The sequence below is a fragment of the Acanthaster planci genome, linkage group LG18 (genome assembly GCF_054643075.1).
Source record: "Acanthaster planci isolate LZ-2023a linkage group LG18, COTS_SCS, whole genome shotgun sequence".
Taxonomy (NCBI): domain Eukaryota; kingdom Metazoa; phylum Echinodermata; class Asteroidea; order Valvatida; family Acanthasteridae; genus Acanthaster; species Acanthaster planci.
Window position 1 is genome coordinate 5310173 of NC_141794.1, and position 13724 is coordinate 5323896.

At 46.1% G+C, this 13724-nt stretch overlaps 1 protein-coding gene across 17 annotated transcripts in view; it reads left to right on the plus strand.

Annotated features, from left to right (window-relative positions):
- The window catches only part of LOC110985497 (uncharacterized), a 277011-nt gene that overhangs the window by 140357 nt on the left and 122930 nt on the right, over nt 1-13724 (plus strand). For all 17 annotated transcript variants that reach the window (XM_087148960.1, XM_087148955.1, XM_087148956.1 and 14 more), the window contains 16 exons: nt 444-676; nt 1193-1426; nt 1924-2070; nt 2323-2748; nt 3300-3620; nt 3914-4028; nt 4670-4887; nt 5685-5996; nt 6466-6632; nt 7094-7253; nt 7720-7957; nt 8508-8737; nt 9628-9861; nt 10414-10560; nt 11354-11779; nt 12280-12600. In XM_087148960.1, the coding sequence (XP_087005086.1) occupies nt 444-676; nt 1193-1426; nt 1924-2070; nt 2323-2748; nt 3300-3620; nt 3914-4028; nt 4670-4887; nt 5685-5996; nt 6466-6632; nt 7094-7253; nt 7720-7957; nt 8508-8737; nt 9628-9861; nt 10414-10560; nt 11354-11779; nt 12280-12600 (3929 nt within the window). The remainder of the gene's footprint in view (nt 1-443; nt 677-1192; nt 1427-1923; nt 2071-2322; nt 2749-3299; nt 3621-3913; nt 4029-4669; nt 4888-5684; nt 5997-6465; nt 6633-7093; nt 7254-7719; nt 7958-8507; nt 8738-9627; nt 9862-10413; nt 10561-11353; nt 11780-12279; nt 12601-13724) is intronic.

The following is a 13724-nucleotide window of genomic DNA, read 5'->3' on the forward strand; positions in this document are numbered from 1 at the left end:
AGATCCTTCAAAGAAAAAAAAGATTGAACAACTCAAGGGGAGAGTGCAGAATTGAACAAGCCCTAACTTTAGGTTGACCTCAAGGTTTTTATGAGGTTTGACTGGTTTTTGTGAAGTACCTCAGGGTGAAACCTCAAGTTACGCATGATCCCCTCACAGCAGAAGGCCAGTTTCATGACAGACTTTGGCCAAAGGCAGTGTTATAGTGAAATCCATCACAAAACCTTGTAAGTCCATCATGAGCCGTCCGGTCTGGAGCCAAGTCACGAGCTATTCAAATGAACTGTGACAAAAGCTTTCCTGTTACATATAACCGTTCTTTTAACCTTTTGATCAGACTTGGAATGGATTCAGGCAATGAGTTTTGATTGACTCGACAGCAACAATGGCTAAACTCGGCTTGAGTAAAGTTTTGACTTTTATGGATGACCTTTGTGCTTCAGGTGAGACCACCATCCAGCGTGAGGTCAGTGAGGTCATCCGTCGCTACGATGACCTCCTCCGCCGCATCCAGATTGCCCTGGATGACCTGACGCTGTCGGAGCAATGGGTGGAGCAGCACGCCGCCCTCAAGACCTCCCGGGACTGGGTGACCAGCTCGGAGGCCAAGATGGAGAAGACACGACCCATCAGCAACGAGATCCAGCCGCTGACCAAGGAGATCGAAGTCTTCAGGGTAAGGATGGTATAATCAGGGAATTGATCTGATATTAGGGGACTGTCTGCTAGATGACGGACTTCAATTTGAGACATTATATGTATATTCTGATTTTTGAATATCAAAATTTACCTATATTTTTGTTATATTCTCTACACCTTGTCACAAGCCAAACCCTCAGCCTTACTGCTAATAGCTGATTGAGGTGTAACATTCTTACCTGGGTTCTGGCAGAACTTCAAAATATGGAAGGAAATTATGCATGTATAAATTTTGTTTTAACATCCGAAAAGAAAAAGTAATCCTGTAGACTGGAAATTTTATATTGCACTCTTGACTACTGACAGGTGCGGACTATTTTTATTGACTGTGTTTGCTGTTCTCTGAGTTTAATATTGGAGAGGCTAAAATTGGAATTTGCACTCAAACTTCATTTACCATACCTTGCTTAAGGCTTCAGTTAGAGTAGTTACTTTAAAAAAGTGGGGAACATTTAAATGCATTACTTGTAAGTCAACTCTGATTGCTCCACAGGGTGTGCATAGCGACATCCGCAGCCGCCAGCCCCAGATTGCAGATGTGGTGACCAGCTCGGAGCAGTTCCTGCGCAAGAACCGGGAGCGGCTCTCCCCCAAGCAGCGGGAAGAGATGGAGCGCCGCATCGAGGACCTGCGCACCAACTATGACACTGACTACAACCGGGTGGACGACTGGCTGAAGGAGGCCATCGACCGGCTGAACCAACTCCAGAAGGAGTATGAGTACCGGGTGAGTCATAAATAACTGAGTACCACTTGAGTGTCATTTACAAGTTATGAGACATGAGTAACTGAGTGGTGACTTATGTGTGAGTTATGGGTCAGGACTGAATAGTTATATCATTGGTGACTTGAAAAAACAGGATGAGTCATGAAGTATCTGAACAGTAACATAAGCTTAGTTATGCTTTGGTTATTGCTGTGAGATTAGTTTTTAGACATTTCAGAATGAGGTGCTGGTAGGAGAGTGGTGAGTAAGAGTTGAGGTGTGAGTAATTATAGACTGGCCAGGCAGCATGAGCTGCAAAATTACGAGTTCAGGTTTATATAATTATGAGTTTTAATCAGTGGTAGAAGCAACAGGATTAAAACCAGTATGTTTTCAATGAGTAATGAAAAACAACTTTTTAACTTCTGAATGAAGAGAGAAGACTGTATGATGTGATTTGAGCAAGAAAAAATCATAATTAAAACTGATTTTGAATCTGTTTGAATTTTTTTTTCTAGATGCGCCTGGAGGGTCAGATCAAGGAGAAGAGTCTGAGGCTGCAGGAGCTGTTGGACTGGCTGACCAAGGCCGAGCAGGCCCTGGGGGCAGAGCAGCCACTCAGCGAGCAGTCACAGCCACTCACCAAGCAGTATAGCCAGCACAAGGTATGGTGCTGACTCTCTCAAAGATGGCGGCCATCTTGGTCATGTTCCCTGAAGTCAGTACTTTCATTGCTGTGATATGTTTACTTCTTTTTGAACACCAGACTGATTGTGTGAACCCAAGATAAGCTTCACTTTGAGGCCTTGAAATATCTAATTTGTTAACTGAAGAACAAGGCATCTGTTTTGAGTATGTTTTGAATGTCTTATGTCGTACTAGTTTAATGATGGCTTTTGAATGGATCTTTTGTCCAGCCACTGCACGATGACATCCAGGCTCACCAACAGCCCATCCTTCAGTGCATCGAGGACATTGAGCAGCTCTTCAGCATCTTTGGCGACAACATCCCCGCCGCAGACCGCACCCGGCTGCGAGACGGCCAAGGCCAGCTGAACTCTCGCTACGAGAATGTGCACAGCGCCAGCCACGACCGCATCAAGAAGCTGAATGCAGCCATCGAGGACATCAACAAGCTGGAGGCCGACTCAGCCGAATTTGCTGACTGGCTGCGGGCTGCCGAGCAGCAGATGGACACGGTGGAGAAGAACGTCGGCCAGGACCTGGAGACACTACGGAAGCAGTCATCGGACCACGCGCAGTTCACTGACGACATGAACGACCAGAAGGGAGACTTGAAGTTCCTGAACAAGGCCGGCCAGACCTTCCTGGACTTTGCCAAGGTAAGGGGCCAAAAACGGGTTTCTAGAGTCAAGATTTCCTTGAGTTGGAACCCAGATAGAGTGAGGTCAGTGATGACATTAAGTGCATGTCTTTAAATCCAAATTGAGCTGAGTTGAAAAGGACTCGAGTCCAAGCCAAGTTGCGAGTCCAGGAATAACTGGACTCGAATGTGGACTGGTTTGGGTCGAGTCTTCCATCATCAAGCAAGGGTACGCAAAGGTTTTCCGTAGTTACACCAGAACTCATGAATCTTACCTGCTTTTTCAATTAATAGTATTAACTCTCTGAAAATTTCACCATTGCAAAAAAATGTACAACAGCACTTTCCGTTTTAAAAACCTGCTAGAGAGAGCCATAGTGATCTTTAAAAGCCGCTCCAATTTTGAACAGAAAAAAAAATTGGCCATCAGGAACACATGAAATGAAATGTTTGACCAAAGTTTGAAGTATTTCCATTAGATTAGGGTTTAGAGATAACGGTCGACTGGGAAATGGCGTGTGATTCCATAATATTCTGACTTTCTTTCTGTGTTGAACACGTCGCTTACAGGTCTATCGCCAGGACCTCGCTACCTTCCGCGACAACACCCTGCCACGCCAGGTGACCCGTGCCTTCCAAGAGAGCCCCGAGACCAATGTGGTCCGCAACCAGCTGAGCGACCTGAGCGGGCGCTTTGAGAAGCTGAAGCTGCGCTCGCTCAAGCACGGACGCACCCTGCAGGAGCTGCTGGAGAAGCACCGGGCCTATGCCGAGCGGGTGGCCGCCACCTCGGGCTGGCTGGGTGGAGCGGAGAAGACACTGGAGACACTGCAGCGGGAGCCAGTGGGCGTGACCGCAGACGTCATCATCAGGCAGATTGAGAAGGTCAAGGTAGGGAGGGACGTTGTCAACCTCTTTTTTTGCATGTAATGTTGAGGGCACTTCAGAATTTCAGGGTATACAAATCAGTTATAAATCAGGAGCTTAGTATATTTATTTTTGTGAATTTTCAACCTCGCAAGTTCTTTTTTCTGGCATAAATCCAAGCATGAATTCAGCCTCAACACTGGGACAAATCTCTGTGCTACACAATTTTGTTAGTTGAAATAAGCAACGAAGTCTGTTGAAGAAGTTCTGGAACTGCTTCAGAGACCTTCACAATGCCCTTGTTTTTCTGCACTTAGACATTCCACGAGGACGTGATTGCTCATGCCAGCGATGTCGAGAACGTGAAGGACAAGGGCGAGGACGTCATCAACGTCCAACCAGAAGTCAGACCAGTCGTGCAGAGAACCACAGGTGGGTCTAGGTTCCATTGTCTCAGGATCTCAGTTTTTATTTGTAAAAGTGTTTCTAGCATTCCAAAGCATTGGTATCTGGAAACTAGGCAGGTTGGATTCTTTCCTAAAATGGAGCATTTTTAAAAGCTGAGACACTGGAATTTAATGATGGGAATTTTTTGGGGGGACAGCAAATAGAACGCACAAATACGTAGTTTCATTTCTATGGTGATCATTATTAGTTCTGTGAAATGTTTTTTAGCAAAGAAATTCAAATGAGTTTAAGGCCAGCAAATGGAAATGGCAAAGCCTGGTCAAGATAACTCTCTTCCTGTGATTCTTGATTTACTCGTGAGCTGCAGAATTTCTCAAGAATTAAATGAACCTACCTGTTGAGTTTCACCTTCCAAACTGTTTTGAGTAATTGCGCAAACAGGATGTCGTCACCATAAGGAAGTAGTTAATGATTTAGATGTCCGCAACATGAATTAGTTGTTGTGACAATGGGGGCCTTATATTTTATATCAAATCGTAGGGAATGTCTCTTTCAGGACCGTCATTGATTGTGGAATAACAAACTGGCCTCTGTGATTGCTGCCAGTGCAGAGGGACAATTTATGCCCAGTCCCATTTCCTGTTGTCCTTTCATTTTGACCGCAGGCGTGATCGTGGACCGCTACAAGGCCCTGGAGGCCGGGGTCAACGACCTGCTGGAGAAGCTGCAGCAGGCCCTGAGCCAGACGCAGAGCGTGGAGGAGAACCTGGACATGCTGCTGCGCTGGCTGGACCAGGCCGAGAAGAAGGAGCACACTCTGGAGAAGGGGACGGTGATCGAGGCCCGCCGGGAGCCCGTGCTGGAGCAGATCGAGAACACCAAGGTACGGAGCGTGGAAGAAAAACCGATTTTTAAGATTCTGACCTTGATTTTTGCACAGCATAAGTAAATAACAGGGTTATAGTCATCCTCAGTGTCAGAGCAAAATCATTTCTGTCGGGCCTACACATCCCATGTCTTGTATACGTGTTCAGGATAAAAAGTTGAGCAACTTTTGACGTCCCCGATTTGTAATACAACTTTTCTTTTCCACCCGATGGGTGCATACAACGGCTTATCCATCTGCGACAAAGTCAAACCACCTTCAAGATGTTATACAATACCAAATGTCCTCGGGCATGAAAGTTTCCCCGGAGCAGCTGATTTCCTTGTTTTTCAGTTCACACTCATGCCATTGAAAATTGAAAACACCGTTCAAAGTCTTGTAAAGATTGGAATGTCCTCATGTTCTTGTCACAGTCCAAGTTGTATGCCTGTGTCTTATAGCCTTGAAGTCAAACTCAAACAGTAGCAAATTCAATGACCTTTTTGGTACAAAAATGCTTGTCACATTGTAATCTGTGATATGCCCATACTATCTGTTTCATGTACAAGATTGATTGTAAACTTCTGAATACTAAGACACAGGTGCTCATTACCAATGCTTGTTTCACAGTAAATTGAGAAAGATAAAAGACACTTAACAACTGCAAAGTTTGACTCACGATGTTCTCTGAATCGCGTCATACAAGCAACCTGTATGAATCACTCTTTGATTCAGTTCTTTCTAGAAAAATAAACATCCTAAATTTCCAAACTGTGGTTGACGGGATCTTTTTTTCTCCGACCCCCCCCCCGCAGATGCTAGAAGATGACATCACCAACCACCGGCCGGCCATCGACAACGTGAACGTGGCCGCCCAGCAGTTGATGAAGACCAAGGACCCCAAGGACGCCCAGCTGATCCAGGCCAAGTTGGACAGCGTTAACACCCGCTACACCACAGTGGACTCGGCCACCCGCAACCACAGCCAGGGGCTTGCCAGCCTGTCAGACAAGCTGGCCGAGTTTGAGCGGGAGGTGGACGACCTGGAGGACTGGTTACTGCCAGACATGGAGACGCTGGAGTCGCGGGAGGTCATGACCCAGGACAACACAGAGGCGGTACTCAGGGTAAGGGTGCGGCAGATGGGGAACTTAACATGACATTGCAGTACCAGTAACTTCATTGACTGAATATTGATCTTTTAAATCACAGGTCAAATTAAAAGACTCGTTACAACTTGGATAACGAGAGAGAAAGTCTCAGAGAAAGTCTGTTGGGTGACAGCACAAATCCTACCTTGTCCGTAGAACATTGTGGGGAAGTCAACATTCCTTTCTTGACAATGCTAAACAAAGACATTTACGGAAATACCTTTTCAATGTCAGGACTCACTTCACCTTTGACATCATGGTAATGGCTTGATAGCTCCCTTAACACAGTGCAGCAAAACTTGCACTCAACTCAGAGTTGTGCGTGAGCAAAACCCTGTTGTTTAAACTGTACATGCTAATCCTCAGTGCAATGGATGATTAGTGTTTTGCCGAACTGCAAGCAATCATTGGAATTTTTTTTTTCGTCCCTGTCCCCCCTCTGCAGGAGATCTCGCGCAAGTACGAGGGTCGCCAGCCACAGCACCAGAAGATCCACCAGCTGGGCGAGGCGCTCCTCAGCAACCCCAAGGCCAACGACACCTCCTACATCACGGCCGTGCTGAAGAATGTGGACCTGAACTGGAACGACTTTGACGAAGTCCTCAACAAGAGGTGGGTTTCAGTCCTTGAACACATTACGGTTAGGAAGTGTCACCTAAGATCCAACTTCAAAGACCAGCTACAAGGCCATCAGCAAAATGTCAATTGCGGCAGTCGGTTTGCATAACACATTAACGTGTGATCAAATCTCCTCTGAACATACACATCAACACTGTGTATGAAACTTGTTTTGGGGAAAAGACTCGGACTTGCAAATCACATAGTCCCAGGAAGTCCATCACAAGCCATTCAGTCGCGTGCCAAATCACACGCTGTGTCATGAGCATCCCTTCGTCATTGTCCCCACTGGCACTTGCCACAGGTCTTTCGAACTCAGGACTTGCAATGGTCTTTACTACAGCGCCATCATAAATCACACGCCAAAATACTCACAGACAAGTGGCAGGAATTTTTGTGGTTTTCGGGGCAAGACCGATTCCTGAACCGATCTCGATCTCCCTTCGCCACTCCAGGAACAAGCAGCTGGAACAGAAGCAGGAAGCGGCCAAGAAGTACGGCAACAGCCACCGCGACGTGACCGGCTGGCTGACCGACACCGAGCGCCGATTGAACCAGCTCCATCCGGCCGGCCGCGACCTGAAGACCGTGCAGGCACAACTCAAAGAAGTCCTGGTACTAGAAGAGTTCTAATCAATTCCTCTAGATCCCTCCAAATCTGAAGGACATTTTGTCCATTTTAATAAGGACATATCTGGCCATGTGAATCAAATGAAATATGTTGACAGTTTCTTCTGACTCCCACGGTGGAACGACTCAAAGTTGTTCTGGGAACATACAGCTCAACGTTGTTGGGTTGGTCACAAATGTGCCTTAATTGCAAGTATTAGATTTTCTTAACAATTAAGATGCCAGTAAAAATAGACATGTGGAATGTCCTCTTTGGCTGGTCCCCAGCAAAAATATGTTCAGTTTAACAGTGCTACAAAATAGTTTGTTTTGACTTCATGCAAAGAGCCATAAATGCAAAATTTAAGAAACATACCAAAAATAACACATCAAACACACAGGCAGCAAATGATACCGTGTATTTCAAATTTTGTCATGACCATTTTGTTTTTTTTTTCATGAAAAAAAAAAGCCATTCCAGAAGGATGTGGCCGACTACAAACCCAACATGGACAACCTGAACAAGCTGGGCCACGGCTACGACGCGGTGGTGCGGGAGGTGGAGCAGCCTGCCTACAAGCAGCCCCACAGCCGCTCTACCCAGGTGGGGGAGAGGAAGAAAGGAGATGCCCGCCTCACCCCGGCCAAGGGGTTGGCAAGGGACACCCGACCCAAGCCCACAGACCTGGACAGGAGCGGACTGATGGAAGGTCAGTATTGGGCTGTAGTTGACACCCCTCTTGTGTAACGACCCACACTCTGTGGAGTATAAAAACTGGTGATCCCAGTGTTTCTGTGCATGAACCACTTGTCAGTGGTATCATTTTGGGCCGAAAGTTTCATTGCCAATAAAGGGGCAAGATATAGCGGACAGTTTGTGTGATGTGTGATTCATACTGTTTTGTGTTTGAATAGCCGAGTGCCTCCCTTCATTCACACAAAAATCCAAATTTGGACTTCTCACTGTGAAAGGTTGTGTGTTGTAGAAGTTTGGCAAAGGGGCAGATCTGCATTTCTTGTGATGTCAATGTGTAGAAGTTCTGCCTCTCAGGTTGATGTGTCTGTCCAATTTCTTTGGTTAATGAAATTTAACTTTAACTTACTTTCATGAAAATCTTTTCTAAAATAAATCCAACATAACTGGAATCTGGTCATTCAAAATGGCATTTCATATATCTTCCCAACAATTAAGACAACTTCATTAAGTCTTTTAATATGAATGGAGCAGTGAACTTTGAAAAATTTCCCCTTGCTCTACAGAGACAGAAACTCAGCGTCAGCTGGACAGTGCCAACAAGCGCTACAATGATCTGAAGGTCAAGATTGACTTCCGGCTGGATGACCTGCGCCTGGCCGAGCAGTACATTGAGCGGGACAGTGCCGTCAATGAGCACCTGACCTGGGTCACAGCAACCGAGACCAACCTAGAGAGGATGAGACCGTCCACCATGGACATCGAGCCGCTGGAGAGGGAGATCGACGATTTCCAGGTGAGGGGAAGGGCTGTGAAACACTGCTCAGATTTGCAGAGCGGACTAGTCAGCGGTGCTGGACTTTAGACCATCACAAGACTTGGCACAAAAATCATTCACAAGACCAGTCACAAGATCAGACACAATATGAGGCACAAGACCAGTCACAAGAACAGTCTTAAGACCAGTCACAAAACTAGTCACAAAATCTGTAACAATACCAATCACAAGTAACAGGGTGAACAGTGACAAAGGAATGCTCTCGCTGCCGTTTCTTTGAATGGCTTCTTACTTGGCTGAAGACTGGATGACTTTTGACTGACTTGCATTGTTACCTAATATTGACAATGACAATGTCTTCTCAGTGCTCCTCAGTGTCCGGCATATCAAACATCTCCAAATTCTGCAGATTGTAGGCACCAGTTCAGCTGGTTCAGTTGCATGTTACCTTGGGGCAAGTCAAGCATCTTTGTTTCACTACAGATCATTTCGTCTCTCCCAGGATTAAAATGGTAACTACTGTGGATGGAGAAAGTCGATTTGAATCAACCGTTCATGCTGGAATGTCAGTATGGAGCCTCATACTATCTCCAATATCTTGCAAGGAATGCTCATAGGCCCTAGATAACCGGCCATTGTAGCATTCCTCCCTGAGTACTCATGTTGAGAATTCTTGTCTTTATCAAGGGTGCCAGATTTCAGGCTTCTTCCTGTAAAACGTTGGGCCAGATTTAGGTCTTTTATAACAAGGCACACTTGGGCATCTCTGGCCTCATCTTCAGGCTATGAACAAGTACCTGTCTGGCATCCTGGCTTTGTGAGCATGCGTTTTAGTCAGATTTGGGGCAATTAAACAACACCTTCGTCGACACATTCTAATTCATGGCCCTTCCTTCTTCTCTCGACAGACCCTCTGCTCCCAGATCACGGTCAAGAAGTCGCCGGTCAACGAGTCCTATCTGAAGAGCACCCAGTTCCAGCAGGACCACCGCGACAAGCTGGGCTATGACCAGCAGGAGGACCTGAACCAGAAGACGGTCAACCTGCGGGAGACCTACGACCGGCTGGACCTGCGCTCCCAGGACTGGCTCAAGGCGGCCCAGGATGACCTGGCCCGGCTCAAGAGGGAACGGGACGAGAGAGTGAGTTCTCGAAGGGGAATCTGTGACCGAAATATCTTATTGGATGGGCTGGGGTTGGAATAAAAACTATATTGTAGCTGGCTCTATAAAATGTATGGTAAAGTTGCATCTCTGTGGAGCAAGGGATTAACCTTGTGTTTCATAATGGGTTGGTAAAATTCTACCGAGAAACATGTTTCTCTTCAATTGGCTATTTTTTGGGATGGGCTGTGCATGTGTGTACATGTGCCCAGGCTGATACCTCATTTGGGAGGAAGATTACTATCATTAGGAAAATTCAAACCAAGCTTGGGAGACTTGATGATGTCCCCATGACTGTTTGCAGTCCCGCATTGTATCGTGCAACACGTTTATGGACCCCACAACTAGGGACCAACTATGTTTGATCTGCAAATCCCCAAATCGGACTAGAGGCACCAACAAATTTCCGTCTTGAAAACCTTTGGGGGTAAAAGTAAAGCACACAAGAGTAAATGTGCAGTATTTTCCACCACACAAACCTGTCAAGTGTCTCACAAATTCTACCTTCCGTCATTACCTTTCTCCTCGCAGCTTGCCCTGGAGGAGAGACTCCGCCGGCAGCTGGCGGCCCTGATGAACCTCCTGGACTGGGTGGCCGAGGCCGAGAGGCGACTGGGCTCCGAGCAGCCCATGAGCGACGAGGTCAAGCCGCTGACTGGACAGGCCAGGGAACACCAGGTGAGTAACACCCAGAGAATGTGGCCATCTCTGATGACAGCCCCGAGGCAGTGGCCCAAGAGCTCAGTGCATTGAACCTTGATCAGTCCAACATTGTTCTCGTGTGGACCATTCATACCAACCCACATGTTATATAGCCTTCAAGATGTAGGATTTCATTACAGAAAGTGTACGCAATGGTGTTTTCAATCAGTGCTTTGTAAGACTCTTCAGCTGTATGTACACTACTCGAAAATAGTTTAGGGCCACTTTTTTCTTAACGTGTAATTTTTTTCCAAGCAAAGAGTGGGATCTAGTTCTTTCATTTTTGTTTGTCTTGATAGTTTCTCATTGGAATGAAAAAATTAAAAAATGTTTCAAAACATCAAATGCACATTTTCAGCTGTAAAGTGACTCATTTAAAAGTATACACAAAATAAAAAGTGGTCCTTAACTTTTTTGAGTAGTAAAGAATGAACAGCATGATATGATGCGTTGGGTGATCCGGGTCACGTCGTCAACGTGTTAAGTGGGTGAATTGTTCAGATGGACCACTAATACACAATAACATGTGAACAAGTCAGACTGGGCCAACTTGAGTGGGTCTGTTGAGTGAAATATGGTAAAAATGTGCAGATGTTAAGGTTTCCACTGAGCAAAGACCGATCAGAAGATTTGCAGCAGTTCCCTTGGCAGAATGCCAGCAAGTTGTTTCAGAGGTAGAAATGAGATTTGAATCCAGTTGTCAGTTGCTATGGTCATTGTATTGTATGCGAAATACGTTAATAAGTGATATTTCTGTCCACTCTTGCAGGTGCTGCACGACGACATCCTGGCCCACCAGCAGCCTGTGGCCCAGGAGATCCACGGCGCCAAGCAGCTCCTTGACGAGCACGGCACCCGGCTGCGGCCCGAGGACCGCAGCCGGCTGGAGGACATTGCCGGCGAGCTGAAGGACCGCTACGACGTGGTTTACGTGGAGTCGCAGACCAGGCAGAACAAGCTGCAGGGCGTGCTGCCCGACCTGGAGAAGTTTGCCTTCGAGCGGGACGACACAGACCGCTGGATCAAGGAGGGCACACAGCAGCTGCAGCAGGCCAAGCGCAGCATCGGCACGGACTTGCCCACACTCAAACAGCAGCTGTCGGAGCAGGACCAGTTCAACGAGCGGATGGTGGCCGAGGGGGCAGATGTACGCTACCTGAACATGAGCGGCAACAGGATCTTAGATGTTGCTAAGGTGAGAAGATGCCCACCCATTCACCTCATTGAAAGTAGAATCCTTTAGGACAGTTGAGTGCAGCGGAGATTGAAAAAGCTTTAATGTAACGTAAAACTAACAGCACTCATACTAAGACTGAGATTTGCCAATTTAAATACGGAGTTCCACTAATGACATCATCGGCAGATTGGTTGTATTTAATAGTCAGAAGCATGTTCAGCAGTGGTCATGAGCAGGTTCAAACCCTTTGTATAGAATAGGTACTGTTCTCTACTAGGCCTGTTCTTGTGATACTGAATAAACAGTTGGCCAAGTCCTCATTAAGAACCTCTTTCTTGGAAGACCTAAAGGACATACTTGTCTTTGCAACTGAACTTCTTCAGTGGTTTGGAGGACCAAATTGAAGAACAGTTTATAATGGGAGATATCTCTCCACAAGTCAGCTTAAACTACGTCTTGAGTTCCTCACAACTGGAAGATCTCCCAACTCTGTTTCTTAAACGTTTCTTTGTTGGCAGACCTACCGCAAGGACCTGGAGAACTTCCGCACCACCGTCCTGCCACCCAAGTTTGCTAAGACCTTCCAGGAGGCTCCCGAGCCTGCCTGGCTGCGCGACAACCTGATGGACATAAACTTCCGCTACAACGAGATCAAGGCCCAGGCCACAGAGTTCACCCTGACCATGCGTGACCTGGTGGACAAGCACCAGAAGTTCCAGGACGCCTGCGCCCCCTTGCCGCCCTGGATGGAGAAGACGGAGAAGGTGCTGGCCAAGGTCGTGCGGGAAGCCATCAGCGCTGAGCCGGCCGGCATCAAGAAGCAGATCGAGGAACTCAAGGTGGGTTCCCCCCCCCCTCCAAAAAAAATTCCCAGTTTCCCAGTGGGGAAATGATCTGCATTTGTGAATCGGGAAATGCTTGAAGAGAGCTGATAGGCCGTTCAATTAAATTCAAGAAATTGCCAGAATGTGATTCTCCTTGATGGTATCAATTGCAGTGTAGTGTCAGTATCAGGTCAACTAACTGGGAATCATGGGTGTGAAATATACTCTGTTTTTTACTGGTATTTGGAGAATGGACACTGTAAAGAGAATTTGATCAGTTTTGTTTCTTGTTGGCCAGTTGAAAGATCAGAAGAGCGCTTTCAGTTGTACTCTTCGTTGGTTTCCGTATTCTGGTTGAATTTCTTTTCTACTGCAAAATTCTCGGCATTTGTGGCCAAAAGCACTAATTTTGTTGACTGAATTTGAAAAAAAAAATGAGAAAAAGCACTGTGCACATTTTGCACTCGCAAATGCATTTCCCAGAGCCAAAGAAAAGAAGCGTATCAAAGGTGAGAACTTTATTGTCTATTTTCTCCTCATAAATGTACACTCCTTGCCATTCAGCCAGAGGAGATGATACTCATGTCTGATGAACTCAGAGTAAGACGTCTGTCGTGTTAGGAACCATTTCCGAACAGCATCTCCGGATAAGTCGTTGTCATGGGCACAGTGTCAATATACAAATGAGATTTTTTGTGGTCGTCGATGCATCATTACAAGGGTCACATCTCAGCGACGTACCCGGAAATGCTGTTTGTGAAAATGTTTCTGTGTTGCATGAAACAAATGTGTACCTGTCAAGATGTGGTGTGGAAATGAGTTTTTCAAGTTTTCTTTATTTGAGCAATCATGTTGTTAGGTGGATACCACATTTCCTGTTTAGTCATTTTGCCCTTGTGTGATTGTGCCTTATTTTTTTGAAGTTCTAGTTCTGGTTTGCTTGTGTTACTGAATCTTAGCACATAGTTGTGATGTATGTGAGAATGTGAATTTTGATCAGAAATGAAATGCTCGTACCAAGTTTTGTGATCTGGGCTAGTGACATCCTTGCTACCAATTCCAATTAGGCTTTGTAAATCCAGGTTCTCGTTTGAATCAGATTCCATGGTTTCATTGTAGTTGTATTGTGAAATATTGTA